Genomic DNA, 21,272 nt, shown 5'->3' with positions numbered 1-21,272 from the left:
CAAGCTTTTTAAAAATTATTTCTTATCCTTATATAAGATGTTATCATAATTTTGACAACAATAATACTAATCAGCACACTTATCACTAATACACATGATGATTCAAATTCACAGTAAAAAAAAGACCGATAATTAAACTTCAAAGATATAGTCCAAAAAAACATAAAATAAACCAACAGGGGAAAAATTGAAGATCTAACCAATAACAACAAAGAAGTAACGAACATCAACAATAGTCGTCGATTGATGTCACAGTTCAAGAGCTTCCACTAACAATACCCAACAACACGCTGTGAGTAGAGAGGCACAATCGTAATTGTATAAATTCTTATAATTACTTATGGAATCCATTTCCTTCCTTAAATATAGGGGCATTACGTATCAATTGAAGAATTTTCCCCGGCCTAATTGCTAATTTAGCTGATCTTAGTTGCAAACTGCTAATCGGTAAACATGGAATGCGATTTTATCGTTAAGGAATTAGAAAGAGGGTAAACTAGATATTTTAGGTAGATCCCACAAAATTCTAATTTCTCGGCTGATTTTTCTGGATATGATCGTTACGTAAAAGATGTATTAGGATAATCTGAACCTAAAATGAAAGAGTGTAATTCGATGCGAGTTTTAAAGGTTAGAAGGGTATTTTTGAAAATTCATTTTGAAAGTGTATAAGCTAAAGAGATGAGAATGGTATTTTTGGAATTTCACTTTGAAAGTGTCTAAGCTAAAGAGATGCCACGTGGATAAAAGGCGCTCTTTTATTAAGTAGGGAGATTATTGATGTGCCTATGGTTGGAAAGCGGTTTACTAGACTTGATGACGTAGGTGCTAAACTTAGCAAGTTTGATCGGTTCTTGGTCTCGGATGTGGTTTATGATTGTTTTGATCATCTTCAGGTCTCGGTGTTGGATAGGAAATGGTCGGATCATTGCCATATCCTGCTTCATTCTAATCCAGTTGATTTTGGGCCTTCTCCTTTTAAATTCTTAAATTCTTGGCTTTCTTTGGAGGGTTTTGAAGATGTGGTTAAAGGAGCTGTGACTGATTTTGTTAGTGACCCGTCTTGGAGTAAGTTTGTTATTTTAAAAAACAAGCTTAAATTTATTAAAGCTAGGATTCGGTCTTGGAATGTGGAGACTAAGTCAGTTGCGCATCTTTCTTTAACTCAGTTGTTGGGGCGATTGGTAGAGATTGACAACTTTATTGATGATGGTGAATCTAGTGATGACCTTATTCGGGAAAGAAGAGGAATTCTTGGAGATTTGGAGAATTTGGAAAAAGTCAGATCTCTGGATGTTGCTCAAAAGGTTAAATCTACTTGGGCTGTGGAGGGATATGAGAATTATGCGTTCTTTCATGCATTATTGAAAAAACGCAGAATGCAGTTGATGATTAGAGGGGTTACTATTGATGGGGAGTGGATTTCGGAGCCTGCTAGTATTAAGAAGGCTTTTTTCTATTTTTATGCAGGTAAGTTTCAGCCTTTTCTTGGTGTTAGTTTCGATCGTCAAAGCTCTAGATTCAAGTCTTTGGATCCGAGGGTTGCTTCTTCTATTGAGGTGGGGTTCATGACTGAAGAGATTCAAAATGCATTTTGGGATTGTGTTGTTGATCGTGCCCTTGGTACGAATGGTTTTACTTTTTGTTTTCTCAGATATTTTTGGGAGATCCTTACCGATGATATTAATGATTTTGTGCAAGAGCTTTTTGCCAAACCGGTCTTTCCGTAGGGGTGTAATTCATCCTTTATTACTTTGATTCCCAAATCCAATAATCCGCTTTGTATCAAGGATTATCGCCCTATTAGTCTTATTGGGTTGCAAATCAAGATTATTGCAACATTTTTGACTAATATGTTGGCTCCTATTCTTCATGATATTATTGGGTCAGAGCAATCAACTTTTCTTAAGTCCCGTCAAATTCTTGATGGCCTGTTGATGGTTAATAAAGTTGATTTTGAAAAAGCTTATGATTATGTGAGCTGGGAGTATTTGGATAAGGTCATGGGGTTTCTTGGTTTTGGTGAGAAATGGAGAGCCTGGATTCGTTGCTTGTGCTCTAATGCTAGATCTTCGGTGTTGATTATGGGATCCCTACTAATGAGTTTCAGCTTTTCAGAGATCTTAGTCAATGAGACCCCATTTCTCTTTTTTTATTCATCATAGCTATGGAAGGGCTCCATATTGCCTTAGAGGATGTGGTTGCTGAAGGGGTGTTTCGAGGTGCTCCAATAGGTTCTGGTGAGGTCCTCATTTGTTTTATACAGATGATGCCATTTTTCTAGGGGAGTAGGATGTCTCTAATATTAAGATATTGATTCGTATTCCAAGGTGCTTTTATTTGGTGTCGGGCCTAAATCTTAATCTTAATAAATCAAATCTTTATGGGGTAGGGTTTGTTGGATCTATATGCCCAAGAATCATTATGGAGTGATATTGCTAATAATATATGATCCTATAGGGTCACACCTTTATCAAGTTGGCACATTTTGTATATTTATTATTAATATGATTATTAATAAATAATATCAATTCTTGTATTTTAATTAGGGAATAATTATTGTTTTGTGAGAATAATAATTATAAGAGAGTATTACTAGTTATTATTTCATATGGTATGAATTAATAATCCATGCACAACCTTTTAGACTAGTTGGATTCTTTTGTCTTTTACTTAAAGACAAAGTTTATATTTTATAAAATTAGAGTTTATAAAAATCAAATAATCCTTCTTATTTAAAGAGGTATGGCCAAATTTATATTTAAAGAATGGAGGTTGCTTGTCAACCTCCATAACTTTCCCTATGCTTCTTGAAAAGATAAGACTTACTTTATACTATTTTAATATAAAGCCCTTACCTTCAATATTATATTCAAGAGGCCATGCTTGGATAGATTCTAAATAGAGGGCCTCTTACATGAAGAAGGTGCTAGTTTTTGGTCCAAGAAAATCACTTCTTCTTCTTCTCTTTTTCTCTCCCCAAAACTGTAAGAAACATGGGAGCTTGGAGCTCTTTCCTCTTTTGAAGATATTACTTGCTTTTGGTGTTCATTTTGTGTCTTCCTTTTAGTGCTTAATTTTTTAAGCACTTAAGGCTTAAAGAACAAAGTTATACAAGAAGGAACTAGCATTCCAAGTGACTTACTCTTGATTGTGGATACTTGTAGAGAAGATCATATGTCACACCCCCCGAACCAGACGGCGGAAACGTCTGAGGACTCGCGTGACTTAAATTGAAATATCATCACAATGAATATATATGAAACATAACACATGCATCACCAACCATTACATAGTACAACTGGCATTGTTTACATCAAGTACAAGGTTTACATTACATGATTTCAAAATATAAAGTGTTTGGTGATTAGCAACTACAAAAGAAACTTTCAACACACTGGATGCCTCCTTGTCTAACGATTACCTGAGAATACAAGTTATTTTGGAAACGGTCAACATATATAATGTTGGTGAGTTCATAAGTGTGTTTGATGTGAAACAGTTTATGTCATTTGAGAAACCCAGAAAATCCGATATTTTCTGTATTAAAACTTTTCTTGAAAATGAGGTGATGATCCTGTAAGTATATGAGTGAATGATTTCAAAACGTGAATAAATGAGAAGTTTTGCATTATAGTTTTTGAAAGTACAAATGAGTAAGATTGGTTTCCCCGGAAAACCCGATGTCTTCCGATAAAAAGTTATGATTGTTTTGCTTTATTGAATCGTTACATCGAATGAATATGATTTCCCTTGATTAATGATGTCGGATTTCTACGTGAGTCGTTATAACCATGCATGATAATGACTAGTTCGTCTGTCTTGGCATTCTATTGAACACCAAAATTTGATCTTAAGACTTTGTCACCCTAGACTGGCCGAGTCTAACTGTAGCGAACAGCTTAGGTGTGGGGGAGTCACCCCCGTATAGATCTATACACAAACTCTCGCTCTCCCTCCAGGAGACTTTGATTACAACAACAGACTACGACCGACACTTACTGGTGTCACCCGTTATTACTCACTCAATCCACATGAATTTGATTAACCTTTATTAATGATCTAATTTTTATTTTACTTGAAGAAAAGGTAAGCGTAACAGACGAGGAGAAGAGGACTACTAGGCCCTACTAATTTCGTATGTTATTTAAGGCTGTCGAGTATACGAAAAGCGCGTTGGCCCATTTCACATATGATTTATTTGGACCTTACTAGTAATGCTAATGGGCCACTGAGGCTCAATAGCATATAAAAACCATTGAGGGTCCATTAAGCATGTAATTGGGTCACAAGAGGCCCAATAACATGTATTATTTATGTTGGGCCCAAAAGCCATGTTAATGAGTCACGAAGGCCCATTAAGCATGATTAGAATCTCTCAAGCCCAACCACTTGAACGTTTACTTGTTTTATATAGAATTAATGTTGCGAGTTGTTTAATCGATGTGTCGTATAAATCACGAATTTGTTTTATAACGATTTATAGATTTATAAAAATAGTTATTTTTCTATTTACAAACCATAAGTTATAAAGTTTTGTATATTTTGACCCAATTATTATTATTATCAACATAATTGACCAAAAACATTTGTTTGACCTATTCAGCCCCTTATTTTGTAAAGTTGGCAATTTTTGCCCTTTTTATAAAAAAAATGACATTTTAGGTCCTTGAACCATTTTTCTTGACATCTTTGACCCAAACACTTATTTAAATAATGTTTTAAGCCCAAAAGTAAATTTTTGAAAGTTTCAACCCTTTAGTTAAAAGATTTGCATTTTAGTCCACCTTTTTTGTAATTTTTACACTTTTTACCCAAATTCCAAAATCTTTGCATTTTCAATCCTTTTTAACAAATATGATCATTTTAAACCCCAGAAATAGATTTATTTACCTTTCTACCCACTGTTTTGAGAAATTTACCATTTCATCCCCTTGAATCAATATTTTTCGCAACTTCGGGCCTATGGGCCGAAAAGCCCAAAATTTAGCCCAATAAGCCACAAATTTCATTTTTAGTCCTTTGACAACCATAATGTTCATAAAAATTTCCATTTTAACTGTTTTGGCATTTTGAACCTTGTAAAAACCGTGAATGACAACTTTTTCCCAAACTTTTGTTTATTTGACAAAAATAGTCCAATAATGAGTTTTATGTTGTAGTGTGTTATTTTAAAGCTTGTATATTAGTTTATCTTGACATGTTAAGTGAAATATGAACTAGGTCACATATTTTTCCTTCTTGAACTATAGATCTCGAAATACGTTTCATTTTTAGCATATATATATATATATCACAAAAACACAAGAAATCACACATATCATACAAATACACATAGATCTTCACATTTTACTTGCATTCTCCCCCATAAAACATATGAAAACCGAAAATAGAGGGGTATGAACTCACCTTAGGTTTGTTGCTTCGGTTTTGAAGAAAGAAAATGGAAGAGTTTGATCCTAGGAAGCCTTCTTGGGTGGATCTTGAACTTAGAGTTTTCTAGGATGATGATCATGAGTTTGTGTGAGTTTAGAAGAGATTCTTGATGAAATAAAGAGACTAGATTATGGATCCAAGCATCAACTTACCTAGGATGATGATTCTTGTGGAAGAACCTCCTTGAAATGTTCCAAAATCTCGAAAATTTGAATGGAGAAGAAGATGTGCTTGAGAGTGTTTGGGATGAGAGTTTGAAGATGTGTGTGTGTGCTTGGTGATCCTCGGCCGAGAGTAGAAGAAGAGAGGGGAGAGAGAAGTGATGAAGTGATGGATGCATGGGGAGAGGGAAATCTAGCATGGATATCCAAGATGTAAAAATGATGTGTCTTCCTCCCATAATTCCCCATTTTTCCTTTTATTCATTTTCTTTTCTCTTTGGGCCGAGTTGGGCTAAAAGAGAGGGGAGGAGTCATTTTTGGGCCCATGCTCGAATTTAGGAGGCTCAAATAAAATTTTTCAGCCCATTGGGCCTCTAAGGCGTCTCACGGCCCATATGACTTAAAAGGTTAGGTTTTATGGCCCATAATAATCAAATTAGGTTACTTATGGCCCAATAAAGAATTTAAATTACTTATGGCCCAATAAGGCCCATTAAAGGTAAACCAATCCATTTTAGGCCCATTATGGCCCAAAAGTAAATTTTCATGAAAGTGGGTGGAACTTCAAGCACAACATGAATTAGGGTTTACGAGTTTACAGTAGATAATGTTTACAAGAGTACAGAATTTCCTAGCTAGAATGCTAGTTGTGACATCATACACTTTGATCTTTTGTTATCTTCATCAACACCCCAAAGCCAAGTGGGTGCAAATGCCTCAAATGTTATCTCTAAAACATCCTATGGTTGTTTTTTTTCATTCTAACCTCTATAAATGGATCCATGATGGTGTGGTTTTGTTATGAGCTAAAAATAAACTTGTTATTTTTAAAGTCTTCCGTTGCCGGTTTTTGTGAAACACAAACTTTTGTTTCGTATCAAAACCCAACAGTGGTATCAGAGCCATCTTTTATATGTTAGAATGATTTTTTTATGTTATATAATCTTTGTTTTTTTGGAAAACAATCATGAATTTCTTTTGGTTATGAAAAATCCATATTTGTCTTCTTTGGCAACTTCTTGGTTGAAATTGTTTATTTTTATATATAACCATTTTTCATGCATTTTGGTTACGTAAAAGTTTCCTTAAAAAAACAAAGAGTTGTTTGATGTAATATTTGATATGTTGTGTATAAACAAGCCATTTGGACCTTTGTGTTGTGCTTGGTTCATACACATTATAATGCCTCCTTGTGATGTTTATTTTATGTTAAATGTATGTTATGTTTTATGTATGAAAATAGTTTTTACATGTCAAATAACATTTTTTCATAAGATAATATCACTTGGAGTTTAAGTAAAAAATATTTAAAAGATAACATAAGATGTTTATAAATGGATATTTATAAAAATGTTTTACTGGTTACCGGTTACCGGTTTACCGGTTAAAACTCATTTTTTGTTGAAAATAGTTTTATTGTAAAACTTATAAATACCCAACTTTAAAATATTTGAAATGGTTTAAAAGATGTTTAAACATTATATAAACTTCATGTCTTTATAATAAATAAGGAGTTCTTATTAAAAATACTAAAATCGGTTTATAGCGTTATAAAGGAAAATAATAAAACTAGTGATTATTTTTTGCGTCGAAACTTAATATATGATATTGGTGTTTTAAACATAACGCAACATGTTGATATTATGTTTTATACATGCTAAATGAGATTTAAAACATAAGTATGATCACCCAAGTTTTGGTTTATCAAAATATGACTTTTACCATAAGATGCATAAAATTTAGTTTATAAAATAAAATGAGTTTATTCTATAAATTCTTGGAGTCATAAGTTTTTGATTGTTAAAAGGAGATTTAAAATAGTGATTTTATAACTCATCCAAAACTCCAAGTCTTAAGTATAAAATATAGTTTTGATTGCTTCACATCTTTAATGAATAAAAATTGTCTTTCTTTATTCACCCTTCGTAAATCTTGAACTTCACTCACAAAGTTCGAAGACTGAGACTTCACCCGCAATTCATTACACTTATCACTTTGATCCACCTTCTCCAAGATTTTAGACTCATAATCTTGAAGCATTCCAGACACTTTATTAACCATTCTGGCTTCGAATGCTTTAAGCATAACATCTAATTCCAAACTCGAAAGAGATTGACTTCCACCCCATGTCAGCTTGAAATTGAATAATAGAATTCATCTTCTTATTCAAAATCTTGAATTGCTTCATTGTTATTAACACGTTGTCAGGGTAAGTTTCTTCTTCTTTGTCAAATTCCATCTCTTCAAATGTTCCCCCAAAACCCCCTTCGTCAACATCAGTATCCTCAGTATTTTGAAGTGGATCAGTGGTTTGTGATGAGAACAAAGTTGTGATGGGTTGGGTGAGAATGGTTTTAAAGGTGGGTGATTTTGTAGTGTTTGAGATAGGGATTATGAATGGTGGTAAAGAAACAAAAGTAGCAGATGAAGCAGGAATACCATGAGTAGAAACAACCAGTTCTGTATTCGTATTTCCTTCACCCGTATTGACATTTACATCCGTATCAGATACGTGTGTATTGATTTCTGAAGTTCGAACCTCCTCAAGAATTGATTCAGTTAACGAAACTTCGAGTGGTGTGACCGTAGTCTTCTCAGGAATAGATGTTGATTGGAAAATTGTAGCTTCAGGAGTTTCAGGAACTTTCTACCCTTCGTATGATTCTTCTTGAAGAACAATCTTTCTTTTCTTCAGCTTCTTCTTCAAAATATGTGTTGCAACATCTTCAGCTCTTCGCTTCTTGGAAGAAGGAGAAACAGGAGCTGAAACCTCTCGAATGAGAATTCCCTGGTGATTCAAATATGGTTTACGAACCATCGAAGAAGACTTGAATGAACCATCGGAAAGCTTTCGTGATCGACGAGACTTTTTCTTAACCCTTCGAAAAATATCTGATTTTGATGGTAGTGTTTCCGTTTCTTGAGTATCAGCAACAGGCTCCACCGGTTCAACCACAACAGTCGAAACTTGTGCATCTGGCTTCGTCTGTTTTGGTGGTGATTGCTTTTTCTTTGGCTCTTGTACTGGTTTCTCAGGAGTAATTGTTACATCCTTCTTTCACTTACGAGACTTCTTCCAAGGACCTGCTGTTTCTTTTGGTAACAACTTCCCAGAACCATCATCCGGATTGATTGTTTCTAAGTATTCCATTAGAATCAAATTCGTTGGATCAACCCTTTGTAACATTGCATCTGGAATTCTTGCAATGTGTGTAAATATCTCAGCATCATCTGAAACCTCCTTCGGAAATTGATACTTGATGAACTCAACAGTCTCCTCATTAGTAGGCACCTCAATCCCTTCTTTGGCATAAAAGTATTGAAGGATTAGACTCCAATACCTTGCACACGAAATTCCTTGAACGACATTCGTGTTTTCGACACTCTTTTGAAATTCCTTCCATAGTTGGGTAGAATAATCCACAGTAATGTCATAATACAACCCTGCCACCATTGCATGCACCTCCATTCAACCTTTGTCCAACCCTACACTGCGACCAGTCAAGCAGCGTAAAAAGATTCCGAAGAGAAAATTCCAAACAGTTGGAAGTCCTGATTTCTTGAAATCACTGATCTTGGTGAGTGGGGGTTGATAACCCATCTCATTGAACATATGGATGATTTGTGCAGATGAAAGATCAGTATAGATTGGAGAATTTGGGATATCAAGAATTTAACAGAAAATCTTCTTGGACAATCGAATCTTCTTATCATTCACCAGTTGAAAACTGATGATATCCATTGCTTTGCTCTACGTAGCAGTGGATCCTGCTTGAGAAAGCCATGAAAGTGGAACTGCAAACGAATTGAACATAGCAGTGGAAAGAACAGAACTCTTCAAGACAACTACCAACATCTTCAATTCATCTGGGTATAAAGAAACATCATCTTCAACTTGATAGTTTGTTCCTTGAATCTTCATGATTGGTTGGGAAGTTATGTCTTCTGTGTTTTGGGATTGAACAACAACTTCAACAGAATTGGCCATGATTAGGGATTTTGAAAGCTTTGAAGAACAATCGGAAAGTTTCAGAGAAAGTAGGATTTTTTCTTTTGGAAGCGTAAACTGAGAACAAGCTTTGATTCCCCTTTTTATATGTAACCCTAGTGTTTGAATTTGAAGCGGGATTGGCATTAAATGAGATCCGACGTGGCACCTTGAATCTCACACCATACTGCCGATAAAGTAGCCATACATCAAAAAGTAGCTGTCACATCACCTAGAAACCCGGACTGAATACAGAACGTCTTTTCAAACAGACTGATCGTATATCTCAATTGAATTGTAACCGTCACTGATCTTCGGATGAAAGTAAGGCTCTTTCACTTTTGGGATAAAAAGCGAAGTCATATGCCAGATGTTTGAAATCATCAGCCTGAGTTGGTATTACTCAAAACCTCAAGGATTTCGTGAGTGCAGTGATCCAAAGATAAGATAAGAAACAATTAAACAAAAATTTGGATATGTGATTTCAATTCAATTTGACACAAAAGCAGATAAACCCCAGGCAAAGGTTACTTCGTTAATTATCAAGAGAGATAATCAACTGCTTGTGTATGTTCCCGTGAATTTCAATCGAATACTTATAGAGAAGTATCGAAGTGCTTCTTTTATAAGGCTTCATGGGTAGTTTACAGTTTCGTTACATAATAACCTTAACATAAGGTGAGTAATTGTAACCGAAATTACTTGTTTGACCGGTGTAGTCAGTGACAAGTATGCTTTGAATTATTTTGAAAGTAACTTCGAAAGCAAATGAAACTCACACAGAAATCATATTCACGAAAAAAATTCATACTGAATCCTGTTGGGTAACAAACATCGTGGGCTTCGATAGTTTGATCAAGATTACTCATAAGAAATGAATATGATTTGGAGTTTCGAAAAGTGGTACTGAAACAAATGTTTCGTCAAAACTGGAACATAGTTCCCCGTCAATTCCTTACGAAGATAGAATGTTGGGTTTCACTTTCATCACGGCCTCATGATGTCAGATCATTAACACAAAATTTTGATATGTCTAAAGCTTGATTGGTTGAATCAAAGATCTCTTGGACATATGTCTTCGTCTGTGCAAGTGTAAGAAATTTGGTGATGAAAAAGATTGGTTGACGAAAACACTTGTACCTCTGTTACGATTGGACCAAACAGACAACTCTTAACTCATTTGAGAAGAGTAAGGTAGCTCATTCGACTAATGTGAATATAAGCCTGACTTGGGAAGAAATTTTCATAAGAAAAATTTCATTAAGGCTTTCGTAAACACACATTGAGTCTATGGAGGCTTGGGTCGACATGCTGCAACATGCTTCTAGGGACAGTCTAACTAGTACAAAGATGTCGAAATTGTACCTTCCCAGAGAAACATAAGCATGACCCCTGTATAGCCTTCGTGATATCTTTACACACAAAAGATAAATAACAAAATAACAAAAATCTTTTTTTATGTTTTTGATTTTTCTTAAAAGAAACAATTAACAAACAAAAGAAAATCTTTTTGAATTTTGTGATTTTTCGAAACTAAAGTGACAAAACAAAGATAAAATCTTTTTGTAATTTTTTGATTTTTCGAAAATAAAATGACAAAACAAAGATAAAATCTTTTTCTAGTTTTTGGTTTTTCGAAAATAAAATGACAAAACAAAGATAAAATCTGTATGTAGTTTTGATTTTTCGAAAATAAAACTAAGATAATTTTTTTTGGAAATCTAACGAAAAGAGTTACACCAAACCAAAATGCTCAATGTAACGAAGTCGAAGCATATCGAAGCGTTGACTATGAACAGTAACCACTGAATAGTTAATACTATCAGCCTCTGAATGAGTCATGATGACCTCTGAATCGACATATTTATATAACACTTTGTTGTTATACATGCGATATAATTCCTGGAACTGAACTTGCTTCGATCATTCCCAATCCTGTCAAAATTCGAACAAATGATTTTTCATCCAAAGCTTTTGTAAAAATATCAACAAGCTTATCCGTTGTTTTTACAAAATGGACTTCTATATTTCCATCTTCCACATGATCTTTGATAAAGTGATAACGAAGAGCAATATGTTTTGTTTTCGAATGTTGTACTGGATTATGACAAATGCGTATAGCACTTTGTGAATCACAATACAATGGAATCTTTTTCATATTCACGACATAATCTCTCAACTGACTTTGAATCCAAATAATTTGAGATGTACAAGCAGCAGCTGCAACATATTCAGCTTCTGCGGTAGAAATCGAAACACACGTCTGTTTCTTCGACTGCCAACTAACCAACTTGCCATCTAAAAATTGACAACCACCACTTGTGCTTTTTCGATCTAAAGTACACCCTCCAAGATCTGCATCTGAAAATGCCTGAATGAAAAACCCTGTTTTCGAAGGATACCAAAATCCTAACGAAATTGTTCCCTTGAGATAACGAAAGATATTTTTCACAGCAATTAAATGTGATTCTCGTGGATTTGCTTGATACCTAGCATAATTACATACAGAAAACATGATATCAGGTCTACTTGCAGTAAGATAAAGCAATGAACCTATCATGCTCCTGTATAAGGTAAGATCAACCGCAGACGTTTCTAACGAAGGGGATAGCCTTGTTCCAACAGCCATTGGTACTCTTAGCTTCGTGCTATTTGTCATTCCAAATTTTTCGAGCAAATTCCTTGTATACTTTTCCTGATTGATGAAAATGTCTTCTCTGCTTTGATAAATGTTTAAGCCAAGAAAATTATTGATTTTGACCATCATGCTCATTTCGAATTGGCCTTTCATCAAATTTTCAAATTCACTAGACAAAGCAGGGTCAGTAGAGCCAAAAATAATATCGTCAACATAAATTTGAACAAGCATTAGATGATTCCCAACTTTCTTTCGAAACAATGTGGGGTCAACTGATCCTTGTTTAAATTTTGACTGTTTTAAGAAACTGGTAAGAGTTGCATACCATGCTCTTGGTGCTTGTTTTAACCCATAAACTGCTTTATCTAAAATGTATACATGATCAGGATGCATTTCATTTAAGAAACATGGAGGTTGTTCAACGTAAACAGTTTCTTCAAGTTCACCATTGAGAAAAGCACATTTCACATCCATTTGATAGACATCGAAATCCTTATGAGTTGCATAAGCTAAAAATATTCGAACAACCTCGAGTCTTGCGACAGGGGCAAAGGTTTCTTCATAATCAATCCCTTCTTGTTGCGAATATCCTTTTACAACTAGTCGTGCTTTATTTCGTACAATATTTCCATATTTGTCGGTTTGTTTTTGAAAATCCATTTTAACCCGACAATCGACACATTTTCAGGTTTAGGAATTAACCACCAAACCTTGTTTCTATCGAATTCAACCAGTTCAGATTGCATTGCAACAACCCAATCTGAGTGTTCCATTGCACCCTTAACTGTTTTTGGTTCTATTTTCGAGATGAAAACATTGAACATACAAAATTCTTGATAAGTATGTAATACCTCATTCTTTGCACGAATCTGAGCTCTTGTTAATACTCCATCTTGAGGATTCCCAATGACTTGATCTATCGAATGAGTCTTTGTCCATTTCTCTAATGGTGGATATGCCGAATCAAATTCCAAAGGTGCATCTTCGTACATCTCTTCATTTTCAGATCCTGCAACAGAAATATCATCGTTTTGATTAAAATTTATTGTATCATTTTCCTCCTCAACACGATTATCATTTTGATGATCCCCCTCAAGTAGATGCTCCCCCTCAACAACTTCATCCATTCTCCCATTCTCCCCCTCGAAAGAATGCTCCCCCTCAACCAGAGTATTCGAATCCAAGTGCTCTCCTTCCACTGGATTATTATGCATACTTTCGCCAACTCCAGGAGAATTTGTTGTTGAATTAACATCTACAATATTTTCAGGAATTTCCAAGTCATCATTATGCTTCGAAGATTCAGAGGGATGATTATCATTCGCATGCACTTTAGCATCCACAGCCCTTTCAAGAATACCAAAAATTAAATCATAATCAAAGTTAGATGAATTTGATTCTTCAGTTTCATCAGATGATTCATTAATTATTGGTTTTTGTACAAATTGCTTTTCAACTTGTTTGACATAATAATCATCGAAAGTAAGATTGAATGTCTCTTCGATTTTTCTTGTTCGCTTATGTAACACTCTGTATGCAACCGAGTTGTGTGAATATCCCAAAAATATGCCTTCGTCAGCCTTAGCTTGAAATTTTGAAACGCTATCTTTAAGATTCATTATAAAACACCTACAACCAAAAACATGAAAAAATTTGACATTAGGTTTTCGGTTATTGATAATTTCATACGGAGTGATATTGAATCGACGAAGAATGAAAGATCGATTTTGAGTGAAACATGCTGTCGAAACTGCTTCAGCCCATAGATATTGAGGAAGATTCGCATATGTCAACATAGTTCTTGCTGCTTCGTAAAGTGACCTATTTCGTCTTTCAACAACACCATTTTGCTGAGGTGTATAGGGCGAAGAGAAGTTATGCGAAATTCCTTTTTCTGTTAGATACGAATCCAACACTTTGTTCTTAAACTCAGATCCATTATCACTTTTGATCTTTCGAACATTTTTCTTTAGACTCATCTCAATCTTCTTTATAAACTCGATCATTGTTTGAGCAACCTCAGATTTTAACCTGAGAAAGTATACCCAAGTAAATCGTGAAAAATCATCAACAATAACCAAAATGTACCGTTCATTGTTGAGTGTTTCAACAGTTGATGGTCCACAAAGCTTAATGTGAAGAAGTTCCAACGGTTCCACAATATTCGAATCTATCACAATTGGATGTCCTTTTCTGTGCTGTTTCCCTTGTTCACAAGTTGCACACAATGTATCATTGTCAAATTTTAGTACAGGTAAACCACGAACAAGATCATCAACAAACAATTTATTCAAATTTCGAAAGTTTAAATGTGATAAACGTCGATGCCATAACCAGCTGATGTCAGAGGAAGCTTTCGAAAGTAAGCACACTGAGGGTTTGCCGATGATAGGTTTGATATCAAGAGTAAACATGTCACCATGTCGTTTGGATTTGAGTAAAACTTCGTTTGTTTCAACATTTGAAATGATGATGCCTTCTTCGTTAAACACCACTTGATTGCCAGTGCCCACAACAAGTTGTGACACACTTATCAAGTTATGTTGAAGACCTTCTACATAAGCAACGCGATTAACAGTGAACTTTCCATTCGTGACTTTGCCATAACCTTTCACTTGGCACTTGTGATTATTGTCAAACTTCACAACTCCTGCATTTTCCAAGCTTTGAAAATCTCTCAGATTTTCCTTTCGTCCTGTCATGTGACGTGAGCAACCACTATCGATATGCCATTTCTCATCATATTGCTCGTCACATAGTACCTGCGATCAATGAAAGAATTTAGGTACCCAAGGCTGTTTGGGTCCTTGGAAATTAGTTTTGAAAACAGAATGAAATGAATAACTTTTAACCCAATCACAAACTTTAGTTTTGAGACTATCAATTAAGTCCACATCACTAGGTAAAGGAATAGAAACATAAGTTTTTGTTAGTTTGGGATTGTCACTGACACATGCCTTCATCTTTTTCGATTGTGTATGATCATGCTTTTCTTTCGAAACCGGTTGCCAAGTTTTTACCGATACATTCGAATCTTTTGAAGATAAGCTTTCAGTTGACGAATTATTCACATAATTCTCATAAGCTTCGTGAATTTGTTGTTGAGAATATTTCCTTGATTGATATTTTCGTCCTTTTCCTTCAAGCCAATGATCGATGTTTTTGTCACGAGACAACCCTTTTGTGTACGAAACTTTTGAGGTTTGTTTCCTTGTAGGATTTGGAAAATTCGGTTTTTGTGGGAAGAAATCAACATTTGATTTTGTTCGAAATGCCATGGCGTATCGACTTCCATCATTGTTTCCAACACTTCGATTTTGAGAAAATCGATTTGGAGATGTTTGTTTTTGAGAAAACCTTGTTTGTTGATTAAAAGAAAATCGTTGTTGTGATGGTTGATTTTGAACATTCTTTGAGGTATTTTTGTTATCTTTTGAAAATGATGAGTTTGAAACTTTCGAAAAATTTGTTTTTGGATGAATTTCAGATTTTTGCTTTATTTGTTTGAGCAGGATTTATCTATTGATCTGAATGAATTTCTGAATGAGAAGACTTATTCTTTACAGATTTAGTCTTCGTGTTTTCAGTTGTTTTCAATGTCAAAACATTTTGTTGTTTTGGAAGCTCCATGGTTTGCCAAAAAATTTTCTTTCGAGCTTGTCGTTTTGAAATTTCATTTTCTTTTGAAAACTTGTCAATTTGTTCTTTAAATTATTTGGAATTTAATTTGACAACAATTTCATTTTCCACAACAACCTCTTTTGTAACTTCTTTCACAATTTTCGATTTTTCAACCCATTTGCGTTGTGGTTTTTGTCTTTGAAAAACATATGAATTTTTTGTTAGATTATTTTCGACAGTGCTTTGATTTGAAAAGAACCCTTCGTTTGTTGTTTTCTTGTTGTCATCTTCGACCATTTTGTTGAATTCTGGTTTAATGTTCTCAACATTTCCAGTTGTGACAAACACTTGATTTGGAAAAACAACATCATCAGTACACTTGAAATTCGGATACACCACTTGATTTGTTTCCAAATAATGGGCTCCTTTTTCAGACAACACTTTGTCGAAAGTTTCAGTGTCCCCAAATACTTGATCAACAACAACACGTGGAATTTCAGTTTCTTTCGAATCTTTGTTTGATGAGACCTTTTTGTCTGAATTGTCATCATCATTTTCATCATCACCGTTATCCGTTTGACTAACTCGGATATCCACAAACTCAGAATCACAAACTTTCGAAGTTGAAGGTTTGTCAGTGTCAATATCAACCATCAAATCCTTAAGTTTTTCTTTTCCTTTAGATTTTGATGCAACATTAATGACAGACAACTAAGAACAATCAACATCCTCAATTTCACTAATTTCGCTAATATTGTTAGAGTTATCTTCGATATCGGCAAAATTAGATTGAGAATGAGATGTTAAATTCTCAGTCTTTTTCAAAATTTTGATTTGTTCTGATTTTGTCAAAGTATCATTCACAATGTTAACTAATTCATTTGAATCAAGACATCCGTCAATTTTGACAATTCCATAAGTATATCTATCATTAGGAATTTTGTCAAACTCAACAATAGTTTTCTCACAATCATACGAAATATTATCAACCTTCGCCCTCTCATAAGCTAAAAAAGGTAATAATTTCCTATGTTGTTCTTTGCTAATATCACACGAATGATGCAATGCAGTTAATTTGCCATACAGACGTTTAGCAGAATTGCAGTAGATATTTCGTTGAGCTAACAAAAGTTTTACATCACTAGATAATGAATCTCGATCACACATTATGTTTGTTATTTGCAATTCTAAACATTCTATCTTGACAACTTTCGAATCTAACTTCTTCTGTGTCTCTAACAACTGATTGCTTAATTTCTTAGCTTCATTGCTAGCAGAAACAACCAAATTATCGAAATAAGCAACAGTATCATCAAAAGCAACAATTTCAGAATCATATGCACTTAAAGGAATATTGAAAGATTGAAGAATATTACGTACCTTTGTTGTCATTGGAGACTTATCAGTAGACTTTGACACAAAGCATCGGCCCTTGACCTCTTCGTTTGAATCTTCCTCCAGCTTCGCATACATGGCCCCATGCGTAGGATTACGCATTTCCTCATCATCGGAGCCCGAAGACCAGATTTGATATGTGCCATCATTTTCCTGTTCACCTTGAGCCACCAAAGACAAATTTTTCGCCTTTGTACGCACTTCTTCCAACCTCTCCACATAATACGCCTCATCCTTCAGTCTATTCTTTTTCTCATCTTTTTTTTGAAGCATGCAATCATTTGCTACATGATTGGCTCCATTGCAGTAATGAAAATCCATACCAGAATCTCCTTTCAATTTCTTCTCTTTCTTCTCCTCAGCACCCTTCGCATCATTCTTCTCATACTTCTTCTTCTCTTCTCCTACAGCTTTGTTCACGAAACTTCCTTTTCCCTCACTTTGCTTCATCTTTAAATTAAACGGTTTCTTGAAAAACTTTTTGACTCGGTTGTTTGAGTAAAAAGAAATTGCCTCATCATCCGAATTCATGAGAAACCCCTCTTCATCATCAGAATCACCTTTTTCGACTGTTTCCTTTTCAGACACTTTAGAGACAAGTGCTAATGGACCACCTAGACTAAGCTTCGACTCTTCTGCCATTTCGTTCACTTCACTTTCGTGAGTTTTCAGTTGATTGTACAAATCATTCAAAGAAGATGTGTCGAAACTCTGTTGATTTTTCACCATCATGCTAACACTCCTCCATTCTTTACGGAGTCCCATAACAAAGGTGAGATTGAATTCCATAAAAGACCTCGTGATTCCATAACGATTGCATTTGTAAATCAGCTCGTTTAGCCTATCATAGTAACTTTCAATCATTTCACAGTCTTTTTGCTTGAAATCCTTCAATTCAATCAAACATTGCTTAACTGAATTGATTTTCGTCTTCTCGCTGCCTTGAAACTTTTCTTTGAGATTATTCCAGATGTCCTTTGTAGTTGTACAACTTCTGACATAGTTATACACAACTGGAGGCAATGCACCACGTAACTCCCTTATGCATCGTTTTTTAAGTTTCTTCATACGAACATTTTGATCTTCCACACTCGTAGTACCAGACGACGATCCAATTGGTTGAATATTCGTCGGAAGAGTAACATTCCCTGAGATGCAAGACCAAAGCTCTTCATTGATTCCATTCAAGTAATCTTGCATACGATCAAACCACTGATCATAGTATTCCGGAATGAGCATAGGAATCTTAGTTGAAGATCCTAGCAGATGAGAGTATGAAGTCATCGAGTTGAGATTAAAGTTTGCCATTGATGTACGGAAGAAAATTTTTGAAATTTTTGAGAAATCAAAGAGAATTTGAAAGCAAATTGTTGAATTGATCAGAAAAATGAAGTAGAATACTCGATTCAACAAATCGGTTGCAGAATCAAATCACAACTGAAGATCTAGAAAGCTTTTTCACAGCAAAAGATGCGGAACTTTTTGAACCAGAAATTTGATTCAAAAACCTTTTGAAACAAAGTGCAAATTAGATCTCAGATCATGATTCCTGCTCTAATACCAATTGATGATGTGTGGAATCAAGTATGAATCAAATCAGAGTAATCAGAATATAGATTGAACACACGATGTAAATATGATCTGGTTTCAGCTCTATTATGCTTTCAATGTTACAGAGAGAAAAATAGACAAGTTCATACAAAGACTCTTATCTAACTCTAAGTAATGTTCCTATTTATAGGAAACATGAAAGCACACAAAAAATTACAAGGACTAAAACAAGTACGCTTCGTTACATAAATGCCTTGTAAAATAAACTTAGGTCTTCGACATATTACAACAGGTCTTCGACCCTTACAATGACTTGCAGAAAGTCTTGGATAATTATGAAACATATCATATGTCTCATCAAGTAAAGCAGATATTCAATCAAAATACTAGAAATAGTTTCAAGTCTTTTCAAGCATTGAATAAAAGGAAGTCTAAGAGATTGTGCACTCCTATAGACTTATAGTTCAGTTAAGGGAAATACAACATAAACCCAGAAATCAAGAAAGGGACAAATTATTAGTGTTGATTCTATTGTGGAAGAAACTGGACACTAAAGGAGGAATTGCTACTATCATCTCATCAAGCTGAAGAAGTCTGACTTGGACAAGACTTCAGATGTCTATATGATAGAACTACTTATTTTTCCATCATTCACTTGAGTATGTAATACTTCATGTGGCACTAATAATTGATATTATGTGTTGACGATTGGAAGAAATAATCAACAGATTACAAACGAATGGTATTTCGTGTTGAAGATATAACAAGTGTTGGTATGGTCTTTTATAAATGTTTTGTACCTATCCTTACAGGGATATGTAACAGTTGTAATTTATGAATAAATCTAGATTTACTTATCGTTTAATGGATGTTCACATTCATGTTCTGAAACGATGTATTCTGTGTTAAAGAATATTTTCTCATAATATTATTTATGCAGTAAATCTATAATCTTTCAATAAATTAATAGTTCTGATCATAACACCTATATAATCGAATGATATTTTGTTGGAACTTATCTATGTCATAATCATCATGACAATATAAATAAGAAATACATATACCAACTTCAAAAGGATGAAATATTTTGAAGGCAAATAAGCTTGATTCATTTGATATATGTGAATCCTATTTATATGGGAAGATGATTCACAAGTGTATTTATCTATTAGTAGTTAAAGAACAAACGGCTTGACAAAGGATTATACATAAGAGATGTATGTAATCTTTTTCAATCCATGAATAGATTTGGTGATAGATACTTAATCAATTTCACTGACGACTTTTATTCGTCATTGATGAAACCTTTTGATTTGATCCAAATTTTCCATAGTGAAGATTGAAATACAAATTAATGAGATCATCATTAACCTTTGGATGTTATAAAGAAAATGAGTTTTTTAAACCAAGTCTTCTTGGAACATCTTAGGAGTTGTGGAATTGATTCACAACTCATTCCGAAAAAAACACTTACTTGTCACTAGTATGTTTCTTGTGGCACAGGATCACTTGGTCACTTGAATCTATATCTTGATATTTGAGGTAGCCTTCGAATTCTCTAGTGGGATAGGGTCACATAGCCACTAGCTGAATATCGATAGTACAAGTTTTTGAAGAGGATATAAATAGGCCTTGCAATCCATTGTATGATGTTTTAAAAGAACTATTTACTTTACAAAATTTTGGAATTATGCTCACTGCAACAGATATATATTGAATATCTATTTCCAACCAAACAAGTGGATTAGATACTTATATTAGGCTAAGGATGAAATAGTTTATCCTTATCTAAAAGGTATGGAGTCATTGAGCTCATGTTAGACAATAAGCTTAACCATTCTAGTATTTACTAACTGCATTTATGTAGAATATCCTAAATCATTGTTTAGGATGAAGTTTCTACTAATACCGCTAATTGTCATTCCATAATACAAGTGATTATAAAGTGCTTTTTCTAAGTGGGAGCAATTTGGAGATTTAAGAGCTAAAGATCCATAAGCTAAATGCATCATAGTTTGGAACTAGCAAGTTTTCAACTGTTGTTGAATCTGCTAAATGGTTGATCAGAAACTAATAAAACACCTAGGGATGCATTCATGTATGATTATCAAGTATGGGCTTGATTAATCTTCCTCGATATAGTTTGACTATAAAGAGTAAATTGGTTTTCAAGGGAGAAAACATACATGAATGAAAATCTTTCCAAGATTTAAGTTAACATCTCAGAGTAAGAATCTTCTTTCTTATAAATTAATCACATAATGTGATTTAATTATGAATCTAGACGATTCTTGTGTTTTCTAAAAAGCTAGTGGGAGCACAGTAACATTCCTAATGTTATATGTACTCAACATATTAATTCGTGGAATAACGATCTATATAGATAGATCATGGAAACTTAAAGGATCAATTAAAATTGCATTAATTGTCAAGGATCTTAAAGGAGCTTAAGATAAAGGACCCTAAGAGAGTTATCTTGTCA

The 21,272-nt window shown here is 34.3% G+C and overlaps 1 protein-coding gene across 1 annotated transcript; it reads left to right on the top strand.

The window, feature by feature from the left end:
* Nucleotides 1-788: 788 nt before the first annotated feature.
* Nucleotides 789-1,730, top strand: LOC145157756 (uncharacterized). Its single transcript, XM_079076753.1, has one exon. It carries the CDS (start codon nucleotides 789-791, stop codon nucleotides 1,728-1,730), a length of 942 nt encoding a protein of 313 aa, XP_078932879.1.
* The last annotated feature ends 19,542 nt before the right edge of the window (nucleotides 1,731-21,272 follow it).

Source organism: Lactuca virosa, chromosome 2 (genome assembly GCF_052849685.1).
Source record: "Lactuca virosa cultivar CGN04683 chromosome 2, Lactuca_virosa_CGN04683_v6, whole genome shotgun sequence".
NCBI classification, from domain to species: Eukaryota; Viridiplantae; Streptophyta; class Magnoliopsida; order Asterales; family Asteraceae; genus Lactuca; species Lactuca virosa.
This window is presented reverse-complemented; position numbering and strand designations above follow the sequence as displayed.

Coding starts and splice junctions, on each gene's coding strand:
- LOC145157756 (XM_079076753.1), top strand. CDS start 789: ATGGTTGGAAAGCGGTTTACTAGACTTGATGACGTAGGTGCTAAACTT.